Below are 24,784 nucleotides of genomic sequence, written 5' to 3' on the forward strand. Positions count from 1 at the left end.
CAACATCTGAATGGTGGTTGAGATGGTCACCACTGGTTGGCATTTTCCAAAACCACCCTTCCAGAAACCCCTATCTACACTTGTAATACCAACTGCTTACAGATAACCCAAATAATTAAAATTCTTCCCTATCTAACTTCAGTCAAAAGCAGAAAGCTAGTATAAAACCTGGACCAACAATCTACCCTTTCCTTCTCCCTCATAAAAGTAAGTAATGTTTTAGCAAAAACTATTAAAATAGCCATCCTAAAAGTAGTATCTTTTTTTTTTTAAAGATTTATTTTTATTTCTCTCCCCATCCCCCTCCTCAGCTGTCCGTTCTCTGTGTCCATTTGCTGCATGTTCTTCTTTGTCCGCTTCTGTTGTTGTCAGCAGCACGGGAATCTGTGTTTCTTTTTGTTGTATCATCTTGCTGCGTCAGCTCTCCGTGTGTGCGGCGCCATTCCTGGGCAGGCTGCACTTTCCCTCGCGCTGGGTGGCTCTCCTTACGGGGCGCACTCCTTGCACATGGAGCTCCCCCATGCGGGGATACCCCTGCGTGGCACGGCACTCCTTGTGCGCATCAGCACTGTGCATGAGCCAGCTCCACAAGGGTCAAGGAGGCACTGGGGTTTGAACCGCGGACCTCCCATGTGGTAGGCAGATGCCCTAACCACTGGGCCAAGGCCCCTTCTCCCAAAAGCAGTATCTTAATTAGAAAGCGACATTTTTCTGTGCTTAAAACAGACCTTGAAACAGAAAACATATGGTAATTGCTAACTGAACTGAGAATACAATTTAAAAAGTCTTTTTAAAAATACCAAAGGACCTTCTTTTACTTTACTCTGTAAATTCCAACAGTATCAATTACTCCTTAATGCTTCCAGCCTAAGAGAATAGGGTTTTTCAGGAATCTTCTGAGAAATATTGGTTTCCATAGGGAAACAGAACTTCAACAGGGTGGGGTGTTTCCCCAAACTCCTCAGTGGGGACTACAGGTGCTGCAACAGATCCAGAAAGCCTTCCCTCCCTGGGCAACTCAGCCTTCTCTGAGCCCTCTGCTCCAAGGTGTGGCCTCTCAGCCTGTGTGGTTTGCTCTTCCCTTTGTTAACAAAGCATAAAAAGCGAAGCAGCAAGCTGCTGGTGGTTCTCAGGTTGTATAAACTCCTGGAACTGCCTAGGTATCAAAAATCAGAATAGTGTTCCCTTGGTAATTAAAGTAAAGTACAAACAAATTCTTCTATCTGTTCCATCATCAGGCCCCAACAACCTCAAGGGGAAAATGTTTTGTTCTTATTTAATTAAATGAACTAGGCCCTCCTAATTTCTTTTAGATATTGCTTAGATATTTACTCTTTAAAGTGGACTGAACGTGGAAGAAGGTCTGTAGCTTGGGATAGGTTTAGTGGACTCATCCTTCTTCAAGTTAGGTAAACACCGCATCAGCACTTCTAGTTAGGGCAACAGATTAACCAGAGCATAAGGTGACAGAGTCAGTATTCATAGCACAGTGGTAAAGACAATGGATTCAGGGGCCCAGTATTTGGATTCAAGTCTACTTACTAACATTATAACTGAACAAACTAATCTCAATGTGTCTCAGTTTAATAGGTGTAGTAAGTGTACGATTGTTGTAAGGTGTTAAATGAGATAATTTGCATAAAGCATCTACCATATTCCCTGATACAACTTAAATGTTCAATACATATTGGTTGTTTTGCACTGAAATAAGCAGATGTGGACAAAGGATGTTTGCTTGAGTGGCCACGGAATGACATTTACACACACCAATGTGAAGGAACCTGCAGTGCAGGAAAAGCACAGAAACGGATTGGCCCAGGAAACTTGGAGGCAATCATTCTTAACTTAAGTCAAACACATTTGTCCCCTGGAAAGTAAAGGTTAGTAAGATATCCATGTGAGAACACCTACTTCGGGGAAAACAGAACCTTCTCCCCTAGCAAGTCTTTTACCAGTTATTACCCAAGTAGATTGTTAGTCTTGTTTTGCTTCCTCTCTTCTCATGGCACCACCTTTTGAGCAATCTCCCCAACAAATGGGCAGGCAATACTCAGGGAAAGGAGAAATGAGAAGGCCCTCTTTTGAATAAAAGAGACTTAAGTAATCTAAGATTACAGATTTATCATGAATTCATAAAATATAACTAAAAGTGGAAGAATATCTAAGTCCTAATTTCAGAATTATCTTTTCTCAAGTTTTTAAAAATAAAAATTATTTATATTTTCAACACTTCTTTTAAGATTAGCTGATTTACCATGTAAGATAAATGGCATAAACCACCAACTAGAATTTAATTGTCAGAAAGACAGATACCTATACATATACATTTATCTAGTATGATAGAACAAAAATATTCTGATTAGTCAAATATTCAGGCTAATGTACTGCAGAAAGGCAGTTTTCATTTTTCAAATAGGTTGCATTCATCTCTAAGCTAGGTGCTTATAACAAATGGACTTGAAAGGTTCACATGTAAGGCCACAGAAGTCTACTTGCTATTTGACTAACTGACCCACAGTAATGTTATCTTGAGCTTGAGTGCTGGATTCAGGACCAAAATGTATTATCATCTTCATACAAGTGAAGTGTAATACTTGTAACTTATATTCTCAATGTATGTTTTACACAAAAATGATCACTCTGTAGACCACTTAAGAAGCAAAAGTTCCTACGGTTATCTTAAAAAAAAATAAAAAATCAGTGGTAGAATGTAGAAGAGAGTTCAGGTTAACCAGTTTCTCTTGGCTTCAATAAATCTACCTTACTATCAGCTGGGCCAAAGGTACAAATTCTAGGAATTCAGTAATGGGATTTTCTGTAAATGTTTTTTTATTTTCCTTTTCTTTTAAACTCTCAGAACCGAGGGTTGGAGAAGGGATTATTAAATTGTTCTTTATTTTTTCTTTTGAAGTATTTTCAAATTTATAAGACAGTTACAAAAATAATACAAACCCCATATAGAGAACTCCAACATACCCATATCCCACAGATAACCTGATCCACCAGTTTAAACATTTTGCCAATTTAAAACTTTTCTTTTTACATGATTCTATTATATCTTGGTCAGGCTAATTTTTATAAAAATCATTTAGGAAATGGCTTACCAGATTTTTCAGCAGTGTGGACAATTCCTTTGTAAGTGCAGAAAACTTGACAAATGCGGTGCCAAGATCTGGGTTGTCTCGACTTAAAAAATTACTTCCAAACTTATCAAGAACTTGTGCATAGTTTTCTTCATTTTGTATGTGGTCTAAAAAAAAAGAAGAAGAAGAGTCTAGGCTATTATTTTGCCACAATGAAGAGTTATGTTGAACAGTGATCACTAGAAACTCTCAAAAGGAAAGCAAGGAGAATCTGCACCAATTCCTTATTGAGCAAGTGCAGAATGCAGTTGGCAGAGCACTAAATTCTCTAACTCACTTTATTAAAGGAGGTTTTCCTTTTTCTTTCATATCATTAAGCTCATTTATAGCCCAACTAACCCTCCAACTCCTGCGTAGGTTGAGGGGTCAAATTATTCTCACCACACTTTCAAGCAATTAAGAAACAATGATTATTAAGGTACAAGAAAAAAATTCTTCTTAGAAAATTAATCTTGAAATACAGAAGAAAAACCCATGTGTTCTAACAAGTTTCTTTCTCCACAACTACTCTTAATTTCTTCTAATTTTTTCTAAGCACCAGGTCTGAAGAATAGCATTTGTAAAACGCTTTTTCACATAGGCATCTCTTGGTGCAAAATGTGCAGGCTTGGACCAGATAGATCTATGTCTGAAGTATGGTTCATCATTTACAAGCTTGTTACCTTAACAGCTTTTTAACTTTTTTGTGTGGTACTCTAGCTGGCACACGAGAGGCATTAATCAAATATCTGGGGACAAAGTTCTTCTCTCTGAGCTTTGGTTTTCTGATCTACAAGATGAGGTTAATATCTACCCTACAGGATTGTGGGCCTCATCAGCTGACACAATATAAAATAGTTTCTTGATAGCGTGAATGCTGCATAAATAACAATTCTTGCCACCTAGAAACACCTTCCTTCCTTGGTTTCCAGGATTGCCAGCATTCCCTGGGTCTTCCTTCTGCTCAGGGCCAGTCCTCTCAGCTGTCTCCGCTGGATCTGCATGTCTCTGACCTCATCATGTTGGAGGCCCCGGGCCTCAGTCTTTGGACCTATATTTTTTATCTATGCTCATTCCCGGCTGCATTCTCATTTAATTTAAGGCTTTAAATAGCTGACACTTCCAAATTTACATCTCCAGCCAAGATCCTACCACTGAAATACAGACTTGTTTATACAACTGCTTATTCAGTATCTCCACTTGGACGTCTAATAACTATGCTTGATCTTCGTATGTCTAAAACCAAACCCTTGATCTTCTGTCCCAGTTCTTTCCCAAAATTTCCAGTCTCAAATAATGACAAATACATGCTTATAGTTGTTCAGGTCCAAACCATTGAGTCGTATTTGATTTTTCTTTCATCCCAGAAGCAATCCATTGGCAAATCCTGTTGCCTCTGCTTTTAAAATATACAAATCCAAAATACGACAACTTCTCACCATGCCCAACGGCAATCAACCTTATCTAACATTATCTATTGCCTCAACCCCACCTGGTCTCTTTGCTACTGTTCTTGCTCCCCTACAGTCTTTTATCAACACAGCATGCAGTGTGATCTTGCTGAACTGTCTATCATCAGATCTGTGGCAGACATTCCCACCCACTGAAGTTATCCAGGCTTCTGCTCCTTGCAGGCTTATGGAAAGGAGTATTGTACACAGGCATGGAATGTGATCTGCACTGGCCAAGGAAAATGAAAGTGGAAGGGATGTGTATCAGTCTCACATGGAAGTATTTCAAACGTCTATGCTCAGCTCTCCACCTGTCTCTTTCTCTGCATGCAAATAAATGAACACATAACTATCTATCATTCGTATTTAACGGCTTAATTCAAATAACCCCTCCTTTATAAAGGCTGGCAATGAGCCTTCTTTGGCCATAATTCTCTGTTTCTACCACATCCTATCACACCTGTAAATGTTCCAGCTACCACATTACAAGAGGCAGGGATTATCTCTGGCTCACCTCTGTATCCTCAACCAACAACACTGTGCTTCTTTCAGCTGAGAGCTTACTAAGCTGGGGCTCAAGGAAATATCTGTTGAATACTGAATTCCTTTTTAGGAATTTAAGAATCACTCTTTTCTTAAATCTCTTTGGTTGCTCAGCAGCTGAGAAGAAAGTGTATAATATACTATTTCAGTCTCAATACCATTTCAGTAACTGCATGGAAGCAAAGGGTGCTTGTGAAGTAGAACACAGAATCTGGATTTGGAAATACCCCAGGAAGGAAGTCTAAATAAAATAAAGCAAGCAAGTGCCATAGCAGCCCAAGGAAATGAAATAAGGCCCGAGCATCCCTCTAACCACCACATTAAAAATTCACGATGCCTGCAGTGGTTGTCAGTATCCCAGACTGAGCTATTTAAAAAGATAAAATGCAGCTCCAGTTACTGACCAAGTGCAATCAGAGAAGCACCTCAGAAAAACAGAAAGAACAGCCCCATGAGCTGACCAGACAGGTTGCACACATTTGATCTCTCTCCTATGGGGGCGCTACCTCTGGTATCTTCTGACTGAGACAAAAGAGGCCTGCCTGATCACACCAGTGAGAAGCCCACCCCATCTGCCATCCTTTTCTTTTTAAAATCGCCAAAAAAGAGTTCAGCTGCACATTCATTTCAGCTGCTTCTGGGGGTAGTGTCTCTGTTGCAAATATGTAGATAAGGCTTTTTTGTTGTTTGAAATGATAAAGTTTTTCAAATGAAATATAGAAAAATATACAGGTTAACAAAATAAATACTTGTATACTCACCACACGGTTTCATAAAATATTACAGATATAATGAACGTTCCAACATCCTAACCCCAAGATCTCTCCCGAAACCCAATCTCTTTCTTCCTTGTCTGGACGCATTATCCTAGATTTGGAATTTCGTCCTCACAAATGCTTTTCTATAGTCATTACATAAATACATATTCATAAACAATATAAAAGGATGCTTTACCTGTTTTAAAATTTTATCCAAATTACATCCTTCTGAAATTTGCTTTCTGCACATATTTTTGGTAACTGTCCATGTGGACAGTTGTAGTTCTAATTCAATCAGCGTACCTGCTGGTGGTATTCCATTGTACAAATTTACCACAGTTTATTTGTCCACTGCCCTTCAAATGGGCACTTGGGCTCTTTCTTATTTTTTCCTATTAAAAATAATTATCACCAAGCAAATTTCTGTAACTGTCTCCTGAGGTACCATAAACTTGTTCTTCATCTCACTTCATTTAGTGTTAAGTATGAAATATGTGCCTGGTGTAGTGTAGGTGTAGAGGCTATAAAATACTACAAGAGGTCTGCATTTTATCAGCGATGGTCTCACCAAAGCACACATGAATTAAGCTAAGGCTGAGTCACCACAGCACACATATATGTATATGAGTGTATGTTATATATAACTATATATAATGATATATACATGCACATACACAATTTCCTGTGCAGAGACACATTTAAAAATAGAACAGTCTGTAAGAAATATCTTGGGATAATAAGTTCAATGAGGGCAGAAACTGGGAATTAAATGTGTAAGGTGCCCAGCATAGTGACTGTCAACGTGGCCTGTGCTCGAAACCTGCCAGTCACTGCTCCCTAAACACCTATGATTGCCCCTCCAGACAGACAGGCCTATAATATCAAACAGCATAGGAGCTTTTGCCTCAGTTTTTAGAATATTGCATTATAATTCTAACAGTGACAGTTCACTAGAAAAATCACATATATAAACACATCCATTTGTACAAAATTAAGGGTTTACCTAAGCAGAATTTCAAAGACTCAGGGTGTGCAAGAACAAGGGGAGATGATCTGGTGAAGGAATAGCATGGGCAGAGGCAGAAAGGGAGGAACACAACTTTTACTGGAACAGTAAGCAACGTGAACGGAATGGAAACCCAGGGACATAGGAAAAAGAGGGAAATAAAAGAAGAAGGGCTGACAGGGCAGAAAAGGCTGTATAAGTTCAGGACACATGGAACAGCAGGACAAAGCTCTGACCTGGCCTTTTTACTATATACAAACACTGAAAGACTCTTGGGTAAGAGGTGAAAGGAGGGCCAGGGCAAGCAGGTGGAAAATTGGCTCAGATAAAAGGTAAGAGAGAAACAGATCCATCAATTGAGGAGGACATCCTTTACAAATATTTGTTGGAAATTTCTGGCATTCATGGTATTCCTGCAGAATGTAAGATAATTCTAAGAACTAGATGACTTTTTTTTTAGTTCTGAAAAAGAGCAAAGTAATAAACTTGGAGCAGAAAGATGCACTAGGATTTCAAATGCCGACCTTTCTGTGGCGGAGATGACTAACAAACTATTCACCCTGTTTGTTTTTCCAGGCATCATGAAAGACCTTAGACATTTCAACATGTAAACACCACAGCAATTACAAAAAGTAAATATTTACTATTCCAATAATAAATAGTGAAGACAGCAAGTTTGTTGAGTGTTCAGTATATCCTGGTCACTGTCCTAAGCGCCTTACATGCATTACTTCATTTACTCTTATCATCAAGTCTATGAGATTAGCACTATTATCACTGTCATTTATTAAGCACTGACTACATAATGGGATCCATCACAATCAATGTCCTATAACTCAATGACACTCCCAGAAGGTAGTTGGCTTTTCAGATAAGTAAGAAAAATGAAACTCAGTGGTAAAACGAGGATTAGAACCTAGTTTCATCTGATTCCAAACTTCATCCTTTTCCACTTACAGACTCAGGAAAAGACTGTCATGGATACTAGAATGTGTGCCACAAATATCTAGTTAGAATTTACTGTGCAAAAGTCTTGATGATTAACACCAGGAACAAAAGGTGAATAAGACAGACCTCTTGTAATAATCTGAAAATGTAATAATTATGACAATAATTATTAGTAAAATATTAATTTGTGATTATTCCAGGAATTGTGCTAAGTATTTTCCTGTATTATCTCATTCAATGCTAGCAACATGCTTTTAAAATTTAACTTTTTAATTTTAAATATACCCAAACTTACAGTATAGTTACAAAAATGATAAACCTTTTACAGAGAACTCCAATATATCTCTACCCCGCCCCGAGACACCCAGATCCACCAATTTTAACATTTTCCACATTTGTTGTTTCATTCTATGTACTCATTTCTATGCAACTATTTGTCAATCGATTTTCTGAACACTTGAGTATAGTGTGCACATCATGCTCTTTGAACACTTAATACAGCCATGTACATTTCCTAAGAAAAAAGATATTCACTTATGGAACCACCTTAAGTATAGTTACCAAGGTCAAGCAATTTAACATAGCTATAAAACTTACAGTGTATATTCCGATTTTTTCATATATCCAAAAGTGTTCCTATGAGCCCTTTCTCCTCCTTTGCTAGACCCTATCCAGGATCATGCACTTCATTTTATTGTCATTGTCTCTTTAACTCTCTTTCATTTTTTACATTGTGGGAACATATCTACAATATAAACCTTCCCATCTCAACCACTCCTAAGCATACTATTCAGTGGAATTAATCAGAGTTACAATACTGCAATACCCTCACCACCTCCCATTACTAAAACTTTCCCATCTCCTCAAACAGAAACCCTACACCTATTACGCTTTAAATCCCCATTCTCTATACTTCCCTGCCTGGTAACATGTACTCTTTTAACTTCTATCTCTATGAGTTTGCATAATCCAATATTTTCTTCGTAGTTACTATGGGGCTTAAATTTAACATCTTAAATCTATAATAATCTAATTTGCCTTTTTTAAAAAAAGATTTATTTTCCCCCTTCCCCTTCCCCTCCCTGCTGTTTTTGCTGTGTCCATTCGCTGTGTGATCTCCTATATCTATTTCTCTTTTTGTATTCTCTTCTCATTTTTTCTCCTCTAGGATTCACTGGGATTGGATCCTGGGGATCTGTGATGTGGAGAGAGGTTCCCTGTCACTTGTGTCACCTCAGTTCCTGGACTCTGCTGCACTGCACTGTGATATTCCCCTCTGTCTCTCTCTTGTTGCGTCATCATCTTGCTGAATGACTCACTTGTGCCGGCACTGGCTCACCACACAGGCACTCAAGTGGGCACTTGGCTCACCACGTGGGCACTGGCTTAACACACAGGCATGCCTTCTCTTTTTTTTCACCAGGAGGCCTCAGGGATCAAACCTGGGTCCTCCCATATGGTAGGCAGAGGCCTTACCACTTGAGCCACATCCGCTTCCCACAACATATTATTATCCCTATTTTGTAGATGCAGAAACTGGTTTAGAGAGGTTAAGCAAGCTAAGTAATCCTGGTGGTGACAGGACAGAGCCTGTGTTCCTAATCAGTGTTCTTGGTTAAGTGTTTGAACCCCTTACATGTCTTCTAATTTGACTCACATGCCAAGTGACTGAGGGACCTCAATATCTAGGTCTTAGCTACAGCCTGTACCATGTGACTCTGGCCAAGTGACTAAAACTCTTGCGGGAATTATTTCTTCACCTATGAAACAGGTCTAATAATACCTACCCATCCATCCTCTGGGGATTGGGACTGGCTGCTAAGAGGTAAAGATACCATAATTAATGTGAAAGCTCTTTTGGGAAAACAACAACAAAAAGTGCCATAGAAAGCACAAGGGATTATTTCTATTTAAAGAGCCTCAGGCCTTGAGGGCACTCATAATGAACCCATCCTAAAAAGCGTCATGATTTTCCCACCCCTGCCCAGGACGAAGCACATGTGATGTCCACAGAAGCTGGTGTGGTAAGGAGACAGGCAGGAGTGGGGGTCTGAATCAACACTCCGGTTGTCACTGGTCGTGTGTGACCTTGGGAAAGGTACTTAATTTTTCTGGGTCTCAATTTCATATGCAAAATGTGATGATGTCTATAAAGTACATGGCAAGCTTCTAAAAATATCTTTATTTTTGTTATTTTCACTCACCCTGAGAAGGAAGGTTCAAGGACAATAATGTTAAAGGATAATAGATAAAATCTAAAAAGCACAGCATCCTTTGGAGGGTTTCAGGACGCAAGACAACTGCACATCACACGTCTTCCATATACAAGCTGTCGATCCAGGGAATTTACATACCACCCCAGACTCTCTATTTTCTTAACTGTACTGATATTGACTTGATAGGTCAATATCTTGATGAGAAAAGGATTGGCAAAGCCCGCAATGGGCTTCAACCCATGTCTAGCCCTTTGATGGGAGTTTATGAAACCCTAGGTTCTGTCCTTCACTCCAAGGTGAATCTCACTTCTTTGGCTTCCCATACTCTTCTTGCTGCGAGCCAAGCAGCTCTTCCAGAATTCTGATGCAAGTTTTTCTTTTGTGCCAAGAGTCCAGAGCAATTTGTGTTTCTCATCTTACCTTCATGAGCTTGGAAAAATCTTCTGGAGGACAGCTTCTATACGTACATTATTACTCTCCAGTCACAAAACCCAGACAAAGTTCTCTAGTCTGCAAAGCTCCATCAGAATTCCAAGCCTTAGCACTTAACACTGGCAGAAGAATCCTCTGCCTGTTTCAAGGTGAAATACAAGTATAACCTCCCAAGTTCTCTCCTCAGCCTCTTTTTAACGCTGGAGTTTACAGTCATATCCAGTTTGTTGTTATATACCCAGTCTCCTGTACTGGGCCCTCAAATAGTGCTCAGCAAAATGCTTGTGGATGTAGGGAATTCTCTCCTGTTAGCTTTCCTTCCTTCACAAACTACTTACTTCACCGGGGCCATGTACCAGGCTTATAAAATACAATCAGCTATCACTGCAATAATAAAGCCAAAGAATGTCTCATATATTATAGTGATTACATAAAGGGGGAAGTGGCATGCTTTTATGCTACCCTACATATATATATATATATATATATATACACCCTGTAGCACTAATCACACTCAAAAAAAATTCCATTTCTTTTTTTTGTCTTTTTCCCATTTTTTTAAATTACAAAATATGCATAAACTATTAAAGAGATGTAAAAAATAAAAATTATAATTTCCTTTCCCCTTCTCCAATCCCACCTCCTGGAAATAAGCCAAGTGAATAATACGAAGTGTATCCTAGCAAAATTTTCTCTATGCTCAGTCACAGACAGGGGCTTTCACTTCTTTCCTCTCACTTTTTAAAAAACAAAACAGTATTGTATTACACACAAGACTCTATGGCTTTTTTTCCTACTGCATAAAGATCATGAAATTCAACAGAAATAAATTTAATTATTGCAATTGTGATTATATGCCATAAATACGATCTACCAGTTTTTGTCACCAAGAAACAATCCCACAATAAATACTCTTATACACAAGCTCTTTCATGCCATAACTTATTTCTGGAAAGATACATTCACAAAAATGGAATTGCTGGGGGATAGAGTGTACAACATCTTAAATTTTAATTAATATTTGCCACTTTCCTATCCAAAAAGGTTGCAGTAATTCATATCTCCAACAGCAATGCAAATATAAAAGCCTATTTCTTTATAACTTTACCAGCACATGCTGTTACTATTCTTTTTAATTCTTGCCACACACATGAAAATCTTGTTCATAAGCCTGAAGAACTTTTTAAAAAATTTCACTGTCCATTAACTTTTCCTTTTCTACCTGTTTACATACTTTGCTTAGTTTTCTACTGCTTGCCTTTGTCCTATCAATTTGTAAGAAGGCTGTCACTGTCTTGTATCAGGGATAGTAAACTTTTATATTATGTGTTACAAACACTTTCTCCAATGTGTTTTAACTTCATGTTGTCCTTCACTACACAAAAACGTTAGAACTAGCAGTCAATAATATATCAGTCCTTACCTGAATGGCTTTCGGCTTTCCTGACTTACTTACATTTCTCAATCTACTAGTGCTTAGTATCTTTGAAATAAAATTTAAAAAATTTAAATCTTCAATCCAATGTAATATATTTGTTTACACAGCAAGAGGAAGTGTTTTATTTCTAGCATGTTCCTAAACCTTCTAATATTTACTATTTATTTTCTTATTTAGTTCTAGCCTCTTTTTTAACATTAAATCCTTAATCCATATGCAATGAATTTATTTATATGGAGACGGGTTCTATCTAACTCCATATGAAAATACATTGCTTATTTAGAGGGCTAAAAATCATCTAATATATGAAAAATAAATTAACACATGAATAGAACATGGAGAGAGGAGGTTAGGTTTCCCAAGAGAAGATAACCGAACAGCTGAACAGTTACTAAACAAGTAAATTTAAGGTAAGGATGTAAGGAAACTTCAGGCAAGAGGTAACAACATACCATAAAAGCACCATAACGCGCCCAGGGGGAAAGAGGCATTGTTTGCTCTGAGTGGGTACTAAGGAATCTGGGCTCCCAACTGGAGAATCTGATTTCAATTCACAGAGGAGTTACCCCAGGGCATTTCCTCATAGTAGGGTATCTCTGCCCAAGGGCATGGCAAGACTGGCAGGTACCACAACCACGACAGCTGGGAGAGGAAGGGGGAGATCTGCTCATGTCCCTCCCTGCGGCCAGCCTGGGCAGCAGCCCAGGATGAGCACCGGCACCCATGGGAGCAGAGCCCTGCAGGACTAGACAGGCGGAGAACAGCAGCCCCATCCAAGTCCAGGCTGGGAAAGGCCTCGTGGGAGTGAGTGGCCCAGAGAGAAGTGAGGAAAGAAGAAGAAAGGGAAATCAATACATCCTGTTCACCAAGACACCAATAGGAGAGGAAAATGACTGACAAACCACAAAGATATCTGCAAAAATTATTCTCCAGAATACATAAAGAATTCTTATCGAAAGAATAAGAAAAAGACAAAAAGCTCAATAGGAAAGTGGGCCAAATATTTAAACAGGCACTATAAGGATGATGCTGCTCAAATAGCTAACGAAATATGAAAAGACAGTGGTCTTAAAATATCATAAATTCTTTGAAACTCCTCCCCCGTGAGTGTGGACGGGACTTAGTGATTCCTTCTAAGGAACTGGCCCCTTCCCCCCATCTCCTTCCCTCCCCCATTGCTGGGAGCCACCTTGGAAGCAGGCCTCCAGCCTTAGCTGGCATCCTGGGACCCTGAGCCGAGAAGACAGCCTAAGGTCCTCCCAGGTTCTGGGCCCTCAGAAATTGTGTCAAGCAATAAATGTTTGCTGTTTCAGTCCACTGAATTTAGGGGCAATTTGTCATGCAGCAATAGATAAATCAAACATCAAGAAAAGGGTCGTGCAAATTAAAACCACTGAGATACCTTTATATACCAATTGGTTTGGCAAAAATTAAAAACAGTATTTGTTGGTAAGGGTGCAAGACAAGTTGGTTCTCATCTGCAAGTAGAAATGCACACACTTTGGAAAATAATTTGGCATTTTATAGTTCAAAGAACACATACCCTATGACCTAGAAATTTCCCTCTGAGGAGGGTCATGCTCTATTAGAAGTAAAATAAGATAATCTCTCTCCAGGTTGGTGTTCTCCAAATTATTTTTTATTACCTATTTCCAATAAATGCCTATTAATTTATTTATTTATATATTAATTTTATATTAATATTATGTACATATTACACGTATATAACTGTGCAATAATACACCATTTATATCAATCAGTGGAGCCAACCTCAATTTCAGGTGTTCTAAAAATTCCTGAAAAAGACTGAATATTTTTGGTTTACAAAAGTATTTTTGATTCAGGGGAAAAGGTTGGTCATTGTTCTAAGATTATAAAGGGATCTAGAACCCCAGAATGTTTAGAATCACAGAGGAAACATTAGCTAAACCAAAAGACAAAGCTTCTTGCTCTTGAGCGGTACACAGAGAAGTTTGAGAGGGAAGGGCAATGGAACTTGAGCATAAAGGTTGTTCAAAAGGTAGCAGGAGGAAGTGGACTTGGCCCAGTGGTTAGGGCGTCCGTCTACCACATGGGAGGTCCGCGGTTCAAACCCCGGGCCTCCTTGACCCATGTGGAGCTGGCCCATGCGCAGTGCTGATGCGCGCAGGGAGTGCTCTGCCACGCAGGGGTGTCCCAAGCGCAGGGGAGCCCCACGCACAGGGAGTGCGCCCCGTAGGGAGAGCCACCCAGCATGAAAGAAAGTGCAGCCTGCCCAGGAATGGCACCGCACACACAGGGAGAGCTGACACAACAAGATGTTGCAACAGGGGGACACACAGATTCCCAGTGCCCCTGATAGGGATGGAAGCAGTCACAGAGGAAGACACAGTGGGTGGACACAGGGAGCAGACAATTGGGGTGGGGGTGGGGGGGGGAGGGAAGAGAAATAAATAAATCTTTTTTTAAAAAAAAGGTAGCACTCAAGAGGTTGAGTGCCTGCTTCCCACATACAAGGTCCTGGGTTCGATCTCTGATGCTTTCTATAAAAAAAAAAAAAAGAGGTAGGTCTCCCCAGTTTGAGATGCTGGCAAAATTCTATATTTATATGACATGGTGAACTCCCCTTAAGGTGTGTGTGTGTGTGTATATATATATATATATATATATAAATATTTTGATTTACAAAAGTAATTTCATCTCATTTCATAGCCACTATTCCATAATAGCATAGGAATCATCATCTGTTTCACAGATAAGAAAACTGAGGTGTTAAGAAATGCTCACTACTTTTTAAAGTGCAGAGATCATATCCCAGCTCTCCTGACTGAGAGTCCACTGCTCTTTCAGTCAGGTCCCCCGACTCCTGACTGTGCAGACATCACAAAACACCTACAAACACTACAACACAGGTCCCTCTGCTACAGAACTCCTGGAAAAGGCAGCACCATGAATGTGGACAGTATGAGAATGAGGACCTCAAAGTGCGAAATGTGTGGGTGCTAGGTACGTGTAAGCATTCATAATTCAGAGTACATACAATGAAAAAGTTTAAAAAAAGAAATGTGGTTGATTGGTATTTTCTTCTTTTAGCTCATTCGAATTTTCTACAGGAAATATGATATTATACATTACACTTTCACAATGAAAATGAAACAGAAAAATCCATTAAAAAAAAACCACAAAATTTCAACTCCAGGTGTTATAAAGTGAACCTCCTACCTCCTTCTTCTCCATAAAGAAAAAATACATGTTTGATCAATTATCTGAGGTACAGAAGATCTGAGAATATCCCCGTTGTCTGTGAATACAAGTGACAAGTTGGCAGTGCAATCATTCTCTATCAACCTCATACACCAAGGGTTCTGCCTTATAGCATTGATTACCAATGAAAAGTACTTTAGGACTCGATAGCAACTTGCTTTGATTTCCATACTTAAACAGAACATCAAAAAATCAATAAGCAGTTACATTTCTGGTCAGGGACTTAACTAGAGAGATCCTGTCAGACCTAGTAATAGACACTCCAAAATGCAAGTTCACATCCAAACAACAGCAGAATTGAACACGTGCATGAATGCTTCTCAGGGGTTATCCCAGGACATAGTTGGCTTAAGACAGTTTCTGATATAAAGAATTGGGATGGAGGTCCTTCAAACGTAATACTCTTTGTGTTCATAGTAGATGAGGAGGAGGTAGGGTTTTAGTAGACCTGGGGAGAATATGATACATAGAAATAAAACTTAAGACTTGGCATTCCTCCATAGACTCTACTCTAATTTAAGGACAACATCATCTTTATACAGGAAAAAGAACAACCCTAGTTTGATGAGACATCAACCATCCAAAAGTATGGTTAATAAACAATTTGGAATAAAAGGCAGTAAGGTATAAGTAGGTATCGTGAGTGCAATGATCAAAGAGAGTTTCTGCTCCATGCAGAAAGATGGTCCTTAAAGATATCTAGAAAGATAACTAAAAGAGATAAATATAAAAATGAAAAAGGTAAATATAAAGACATTTTAAAAAGATATTAAAGTCATTAGTCTGAATTTTATGTAAACAGTAAAAGGAATTACGTAAGAAATACTGAAGACTAGAACGGTATTGCCTTATGAAAATTTAATTTAAAAATGTGAAATGAGAGTTCAATGTAAATAGCACTGGAGCCCTCCATTTCACTCACAGCATGTGCCCCAGAGTGGGCAGGAAGGATGGTGCCAGCCTGCTCTTTCCACACCTGCTGTGGGATGTGGGGGTGCTTCTCCATGGGCTAAGGGTACCTGGTTTAAAGATTTCATTTGTGTGTGGGTGTATGTGCATTTTAAATACCATGGCCACTAAAGGAATGTCAATACTTCGAAAAAACACCAAATGAATTATATTTTAAGTGTAATTTGTGGGGGCATCCAAGGGTTTTCAAGGATTATTTCAATCCCAAGTAATACTTCCCATACTTTAAAACATAAATGCAAAGTGTGGCAAAGTGTGACTCTTAAGATAAATGCATCTTACAATTACACAGAGCTGCAGGCCAAGAGGGCAGAGATCACTGATCATCCTTCTATCCACCACTCCCGTTACTTAATAAATAATTTTGACTGAATAAATAAAAGGCCAATTACTACATTCAGGTATTTGTGATCCACTGATCTTAGGTTAAGACATATTTCTCCTAAGTCACTTATTACACTCAATCATATGCTGTAGTTATTTATTAATCCAATATATTGGATTATTTAATCCATATAATATTTATCACTAAAGTTCTGGCGTTGGTAGCTTGACAGAGTAATGTGAACTAGTCTAATGCTTCTGTCAATAACCATTATAAACAATGAGAAAAACACAAAAAACTATGCAAAGGCATTGGAGAATGAAGAAGAGCAGGCAGAAAGAGAAGAAGTAAGCCTTAAAGCAATGAAACCACATTGGGAAAAACCACACTGGCTTTTCTCCTGAGGGCACACCTCAGTCCACATTGGGCAGAGAGAGTAGACCTCAAGCAAAAATGGCTAGGTGTCCAAAGTTAGAATTCTAGACTTCTTTAGCAGCTGGAAAATGGGGAAATCCTAGAAAGGAGGAAGCTAAAGAAAGAGTTGCCTTCAAATCTCAAACAGCCCAGTGGAAAGCAATACCTAAATGAGCTGAATACATTTCAACAGATTCCCAATGCAGAGGAGACAGTTTGGCATTCAGGTCCCATCAGCCTGGCAGAGCCAAATTCCAGAATCATGCCTTAGGAGTATGGACCAAGTTGCAGCACAAAGGGCTGGACCCTTAGGTATATGACAAAACTGAAAAACTCACCCTAATAAAGCCTCAAAAAAAAGCCTTTTACAGAATCAAGGTAATAGTAATCACCAGTAATTTAACTGCACATTAGAACAAAACACAACATACTAGATAGGAAGAAAGAGGATTCCAGAGTGTCTACAACATATAATCAATAATGTGCAGTATTCAAACAAAAATTACTAGACAGGCAAAGAAACAGAAAAATGTGGTTCAAATCAAAAGGAAAAAAGTCAAGTGAAGTAGACCCACAGAAAACTCAGATGCTGATTTTTAGTATACAATGATTTAAGAAAATATATTTTATGCTAAAGAATCTATATGAAAAAATGAATAAAAAAGGGTAAATTGACAAAGAATTTCAGAGGAGATAGATACTCTAAAAACAGATCCAAATGGGGGAGCAGATGTAGCTCAAGAGGTTGAAGGCCTGCTTCCCACATGGGAGGTCCCAGGTTCAGTTCCCAGTGCCTCCTAAAAATGAAATCAAACAACAAGCAAACAAATGAAAAACCAAATCAGGGGAGCTGATGTGGCTCAGTGGCTGAGCGCTGGCCTCCCACATACGAGGTCCCGGGCTCATTCCCTGGCCCCAGTACCATAAAAAAAAAGAAAAAGAACCAAATGAAAATGTTTGAACTGAAAAATATAATATCTTAAATACAAAATTCATTGGAGCGGCTAACAGCAGACTGGACACTACAAAAGAAATAAGCAGTAAACTTGAAGAAGGTCAGTAGAAATTGTCCACACTAAAGCACAAGAGTATAGATTATAATTAATGAATTACTTCAATGGCCTGTTTAATTGGATTCCCAGAAAGAGAAGAATGTATGAAGAAATAAATAAATATTTGCTAAAAATTTTCCAAATAATTGTTAATACAATGATTAGCAATGAAGACTACTGTGTTCCAGCACCATATTAAATTTTTAAAATATGCTCTTTCCTACTTTGATAACAAGGTAGGTATTACTGTCCCAATTAGAAATGAGAGAAATGAGGCTAGGGTTGGAGTAGGAGTGGGGGTTAAGCAACTTGTTCACATCTAACTGGTGGTACATCTAAGATGACAAACCAAGTTTGTCTCAGGTTTCCACTCACAATTTCATAAAGCTTTAAGTTGATGAGGATAAAGACACTCATTGCTACCCCCATTTAGAGGGCACTTGCATTAACAATGTTATCTTATTCTTTGTAAAAATCCAATGAGGTAGAAATTATTTTTCAACGTGTCCTAATACCCAATCTGGGGCTAAATTAGCATTTGATCCCAAATCTGTATGACCTATTCCACAGTGAGTTAATAAAAGTGTACAAGAGGCATGTTTCATTTATTTAAGAGAATATACTGATTGTAAGTAATTCACTGTTCATATATAAATTATGCTAATTATAGAGCAATAGGAATTAGGTTAAAGCTAAGTAAAACATTTTGTAGCTAGTAAGTAAAAGTTTTCCAGTTTATGTTTGAAGTAATAAAATGATTCATCTTTTTGACTGATCTATATAGCATTTTCATACTATAAAACTACTGTTTGTTTTGACTGTCTCCTTTCACAGGTGTGGCACTCCAGGACAAAGATGCCTACATTTCATACTTTACTGTATCCTCAATGTCACACCCGGGGGTCAGCAGTCACTTATCTAAAATGGTTAAAAATCTGGCAATTTAGCCTTGGTGGTTTTAGGATCATAAAGACCTACATTTCAAACTGGGATGCTACTTACTAGTTGTGTTAGTCATTTAAACCAGATGAGTCCATATTTTTCATCCCTAAATTGGGGATAACAACCTCATCCACATAGGACTGCTTAAAAAATTAAGTGAGGTCATAAATGTATATATGTAAGGACCAAGGAATCTACCCAGTTTATAGCAGGTCTAACAAATGGTAGATATTATGTACAATTATTTCTACCAAATGGATTCATTGAGGCAGAGAAACATGTTTTAACATTCACTTTCAATGGAGTATTTTTGTTGTTCCTCCTGAGGGTTTTTTTAAAAAAAATCTAAACTATTGGATGAATGCATCCAGTTTTATTTAAAATGACAGCACTCATTCCATGGCCAGCAAAGTGGAGAGGAAACATACACACACACACATATACACACATACACATGCACAAACACACTGTAAATAATTTATGATTTCAAAGACAGTACATTTGAGCTAATGACTTAAATCCAAAAATTGAAAGGTCTTAAAGAGCCTGGAGTCAGAAGATTATTCTGTAAAGACACTGATTTTCTAAAAGCAATCTTTTAAAATTTCTCCAGTTTTAACCTCCCATAGTTTTGAGAAGTAATGCTTTCCTAGATGAATAATCTCTTTTGGAAAAAGTTCTTTTCCTTGACCATTCTGAAGGAACTTATTATTTCAATTTGTTTTCATCTCTTAAACCAGTGATAATGGACCCAACAAGAACCCAAATGGCCTTGTATGTCCAAAATAATTTGTTTAGACTTTGCTCAAATTACCACCACCACCATCAAAAGATTTTTTATTTTTACAGTATTTCTATGTAAACTCTGCTACTTCTAGGGCTCAGAATTTTTTTGTTTACTAACAAGCTTACATTAATTCAAAAAAGAATTTTTTAAAGATTTACTTTATTTATTTCTCCCCCTACCCCCACCATTGTTTTGCACTCGCTGTCTGTTTATTGTGTGCTTGTCTTCTTTGTAGGAGGCACTTGGAACTGAACCTGGAATCTCCCATGTGGGAAGGAAGTGCCCAATGGCTTGAGCCACCTCCACTCCCACTTGTTGTATCTCTCATTGTGTTTCCTCATTGATGTCTCTTTGTTGCGTCATCTTGTTGCATCGGTTCACTGAGGAGCCCATCACATCAGCTTGCTGTCTTGTTTGTTTTCTTTAGGAGGCAATGAGAACAAAACCTGGGACCTCCCATGTGGCAGGTGGGCACTCAACTGCTTGAGCCACATCCGCTTCCCCAAAATTATTTTTAAAAATCAAGTTATCATCCACAAATTTGGAAAACAGTTAAAAAGACAAAATTTCCTAAACACAGACCAATTACTTTTTTGACACCTTCTCATATTTCATTCTTCCATTTCTTTCTATTAAAACCCTAATATATTTTATCTTTTATCTATCCCTGTTAATTAGCATTAGGTGGCACCATAGTAAGAGAAACCAAACTTAATTATCAACTCTAGCTACAATTTACTTCACACTATGCCTTCAAATTTAAGAAAATCTTTAACTAAAAAATAGCTAAAATGATCTGAAGTTGCCTGGATACAAAAACATTCACTAGATTCTATTCCCTGAAGAATTTAGTGCCTTACCTTTAAAATCTTGGAATTCACCATGCTATTTCTTAAAATAGGTAATTTAACAAATGAAAATCTGGGGAAAACACCACAAATTTTGCTTTAAATAACACAATTGTGCTCATGAAAATACTCCCCACATAATTCTAAATGAAAAAGAAGGGGGAATAAGGAAGGCAATGAGAAAATCAGGTGTTCTTTCCTGCAATTAAAAAACTACGATGCAGTTTATAAAAATACAGTTGTATTCTGGAAATAAGATTTTCCATATCATATACTTGTAATCAAATTATATACCACTTTTTGTATTCACTACAGTTAAAGATATGGGAGGCCCAATTTTCAGACAAATAATGTTATAGATTTCCAGGGAGCACCATGTGCTACTAATAAGCTAAAATTTATTACAAACATATCTTGGCATAAATTTTAAGGAAGGTACCATTTAAAAATAAAATATACATTTTTATTTGGGCAAAACATACATACTTTAAGGAAGCTGATGTGGTTCAAATAATTGGGCTTCTGCCTACCACATGGGAGTTTCCTGGGTTCGATTCCCAGTGCCTCCTGGAGAAGGCAAGCTGGCACAGTGGGCAGGCACCATAAGCTGATGCAACAGGATGATGCAACAAAAGACACACAAGGAGAAAAGATATTAAGAAATACAACAAAACCAGGGAGCTGAGGTGGCTCAGGTGACTGAGTGCTTCTCTTCCACATGGGAGGTACCAGGTTTTGTTCCCAGTGCCTCCTAAAGAGAAGATGAGCAGACACAGAGAGCACACAGCTAATGCACAGAGAGAGCAAACAACAAGCGGGGGAGGGGGGGGGGAGAATAAATAAATTATATAAATCTTAAAAAATATATATACACACAAACTTTAAGAATACACAGAAAGAGATTTGGTGACAGGAATATACTGGATCTTTACTCCTGGGGAAAAGTGTACTCAACTCACTCAATATATAACAAATTCATGTTTATAATGAATCTACTAAAAGTAGTCTACTGCTTTGTTGCTTAACAGTGCTGAGAAGTCAGCTCTTCTTTCTAAAGAGTCCCACACCGACTTATCCTGGGTCTGTGATGCACGGGCACGTGCTCAGACCTGCAAAGGAGACAAGTCCTCTGAATGCCATGCCTGCTCTTACTGTTCTGGCCCAGGGTCTCACAAGGACTGAGATCAAGATGTCAGCCAGGGCTGAGTTACCTGAAGGTTTGAATGGAGCTAGTGGATTTGCTTCCAGGTGACTCATTAACATGGCTGACAAGTTAGAGGTGGTTTTTGGTGAAAGGCCTTGGTCCACAGGGCCTGATGTGAATACGGGCTTCTTCCAAAGCAAATGATATGGAAGTGAGAGGGAGAACTAGGTGGCAGCTCTCTCTTTTATGACCTGGTCCCAGAAACCACACAGTATCACTTCTACAATACTCTATTCGTTAGAAGCGCAGCACTAAGTCTGGTCTACATTCAAGGGGAAGGGAACTAGACTCCATTTTTTGAAGGAAAAAGTATCAAAGAATTGTAGCATATTTCAAAGCATTCACAGTGCTTGATAAACAAGGGCTATTTTAAACATACTACTAGTAAGAGAAAGAAAGAGCGAGCAAGAGAAAAAGGGAGAGGAAAAAGAACCACTAAGTCAAACTTTATAAATGACTATATTTCACAGATTAATAATGCTAACAATAACAGAGGAAAACTGAATGGCTTGGAATATTTTCTCTTCGTCTAAGCAGTTCACAGAATTGAATTCTTTTTTAATGTCCTTATGAAGCCAGCTAGTAAGATAAAGAATCAATAGACGGATCTGGAAGCTGGCAGAGTCCACGTGGACATCAACAACCCCAAGATGGCTGCTGGAAGACACCCCCCCACACACAAGATTCTGCCATTCAGAACAAGATTTCCTCCAGAAGCCAGGAGACACCCCGGATATTCCCCAAGGATTTTATCATTGGGCCCTCATGGGGGATTGATGGGTGGGGTAATCAATCAAAACAGCAAAGAGCTGGGACTCCTCTGCTAATAGCAAAGAGGTGCAATAACTAATAGTTCAAAAAGCAGGTGCAAGGCCTGAATTCGCTCTCTCGCCTTTGGATCCCTGTTCCTGCCTTTTGCACCCTGCTCTCACCTTTTTTCCCCTGCCATGGTCGCCATGCAAGTAAAACCTGGGCATTTATAATCTATAATGGGGAAACTGCAGTCTGTAAATCAACCCTCTTTATCACTTTACAGCCCCTTCCTCTTCACCTGGAATCCTAGATCTGTTATTTTCTCCCATTTCTCTTCCCTCCCTACCTGAATAAATTACTGGCCTAACTCACCTGACATGTTCTTGAAATTCATTTCTGCAGCATAGTCAACAACCTACACAAAATCCAGGAATACTTATATACAGCAGGGAAAAGTAAGAGGCAAATTCCCAGAGCCATTTTCAAACTAAAAGGTTTCCATGGAGATAATTTGTTTTTCCAATAAAAACCCCCAAATTACACTGTTTACTAATGAATACTAAATAAAGAATGTAATAGTAAGACCCTTTGCCATTTTCAGCCATCTTTCAAATCATTTTGGAGGATGGTGGTGCTGGTGGTTGGTTGGCTGAAAATCTCAAACCATAAATACAGTTATGCTTCTTCAATTTTGAAAGAACATCAGAGGGGTTTCGTGTCACTTAAGCACTGTGAGAAAACAAGAAAATCACAAAAACACATTGGGAAACAGAAACCAAGGGTTCAACCTTTTGTGGCTTCTCTGGATGAGGCCAAAAGCTCTTGGATGGGAGCAGCTTGGATTCCACTGAGCATGTATCATGGAAAGATACGCAACACCACTGTTTTACTCATCTAGCTTTTTTTTTTTTTTTAAAGAATTAAATGTCACAGTGCTGCCCACACAAGCAGACCAAAAAACCGGGTGCGCTACACTCTTCCATGACTACAGAAATCCCATCAGACCCTAGCAGTGTGGAGAGCCCTGAGGAAACCCACGTGTTCAAGCCATGTGGTGATGGCCCCTATACTTGAATCACAAAGTCACCCCATGGATTTTACTGCTGGAAAGTTACATTAGATTAGATTAGATTAGATTAGCCACAGTTATTCATTCAACACTCACTGAGCTCCTACAATGTGTCATACAGGAAAACAAAGTATAGCAGTAGTAAAAGTAAAGTCAGACAATGCGAGACCTTTCTTCCATTACTCGCTAATTATGGCATCTTGGAAAAGTTAGTCTGGCTCCCTAAGCATCAGCTTCATCATCTATAAAATCACAATAATGGTCGTACCTTCCTCAAAGGCTTTTTTGTTTTAGTCTAGGACAGCATTAAGCATCCAATGAATACTTCTGAGAGGTATTCCCTTTATTCACTCTCCTCAAACTGTATGAGATCCCTTTTGTTATCTGTCTTTGTACCCTGTAAGTTCTCCTTTATAGCACTTACCAGTTTCTAATTTTGATTTGACTATCTGATTTACATCTCTCTCCCATTATACTGTAAAATTCATGAAGGCAAAAAACTGTTTTGTCCAATACACCCAATCCCCAGAAAAGCAACATGTAATACAGTACTCAATAAATATTTGCGGGAAACGGACTTTGGCCCAGTGGTTAGGGCGTCCGTCTACCACATGGGAGGCCCACGGTTCAAGCCCCGGGCCTCCTTGACCCGGGTGGAGCTGGCCCATGTGCAGTGCTGATGCGCGCAAGGAGTGCCCTGCCACACAGGGGTGTCCCCCGCGTAGGGGAGCCCCACGCGCAAAGAGTGCACCCATAAGGAGAGCCGCCCAGCGCGAAGGAGGGAGCAGCCTGCCCAGGAATGGCGCCGCCCACACTTCCCGAGCCGCTGACGCTGACGACAACAGAAGCGGACAAAGAAACAAGACGCAGCAAAAAGACACAGAAAACAGACAACCGGGGGAGGGGAGGGGAATTAAATAAAAAAAAAAAAAGAAAAAAAAAAAGAAAAAAAAAAGATTGAAATTATTCAAAACACTTTAAAAAAATATTTGCAACTAATTAATAAACCATGTTGACAAATACATAAAATAGAAAGGTGAAAGATGCAGCACCAGCCCTCATCAAGGAGTTCATAGTGCAACACCAGCAGTTCTCACTTGTAGCTGCACATTAGAAATCACGTGGAGGATAACTTTTTTAGATCCCAACACGTTGCTACCAACCTGGAGCAATGCTAGGGAGCAGGGGCCTGAGGAATCCTTGTTTGCTGTACCTTTTACCGAAAAGTTCTGAAGGTGATTGTAATAAACAGCCAGAGCTAAGA

General features: G+C 38.9%; 1 protein-coding gene across 2 annotated transcripts in view; it reads right to left on the reverse strand.

The window, feature by feature from the left end:
- Positions 1 to 24,784, reverse strand: part of ASAP1 (ArfGAP with SH3 domain, ankyrin repeat and PH domain 1) — a 358,576-nt gene that overhangs the window by 133,695 nt on the left and 200,097 nt on the right. For both annotated transcript variants that reach the window (XM_004451154.5, XM_058276037.1), the window contains exon 5: positions 3,105 to 3,250. In XM_004451154.5, the coding sequence (XP_004451211.1) occupies positions 3,105 to 3,250 (146 nt within the window). The remainder of the gene's footprint in view (positions 1 to 3,104; positions 3,251 to 24,784) is intronic.

This window comes from Dasypus novemcinctus, chromosome 14, assembly GCF_030445035.2.
Source record: "Dasypus novemcinctus isolate mDasNov1 chromosome 14, mDasNov1.1.hap2, whole genome shotgun sequence".
Taxonomy (NCBI): domain Eukaryota; kingdom Metazoa; phylum Chordata; class Mammalia; order Cingulata; family Dasypodidae; genus Dasypus; species Dasypus novemcinctus.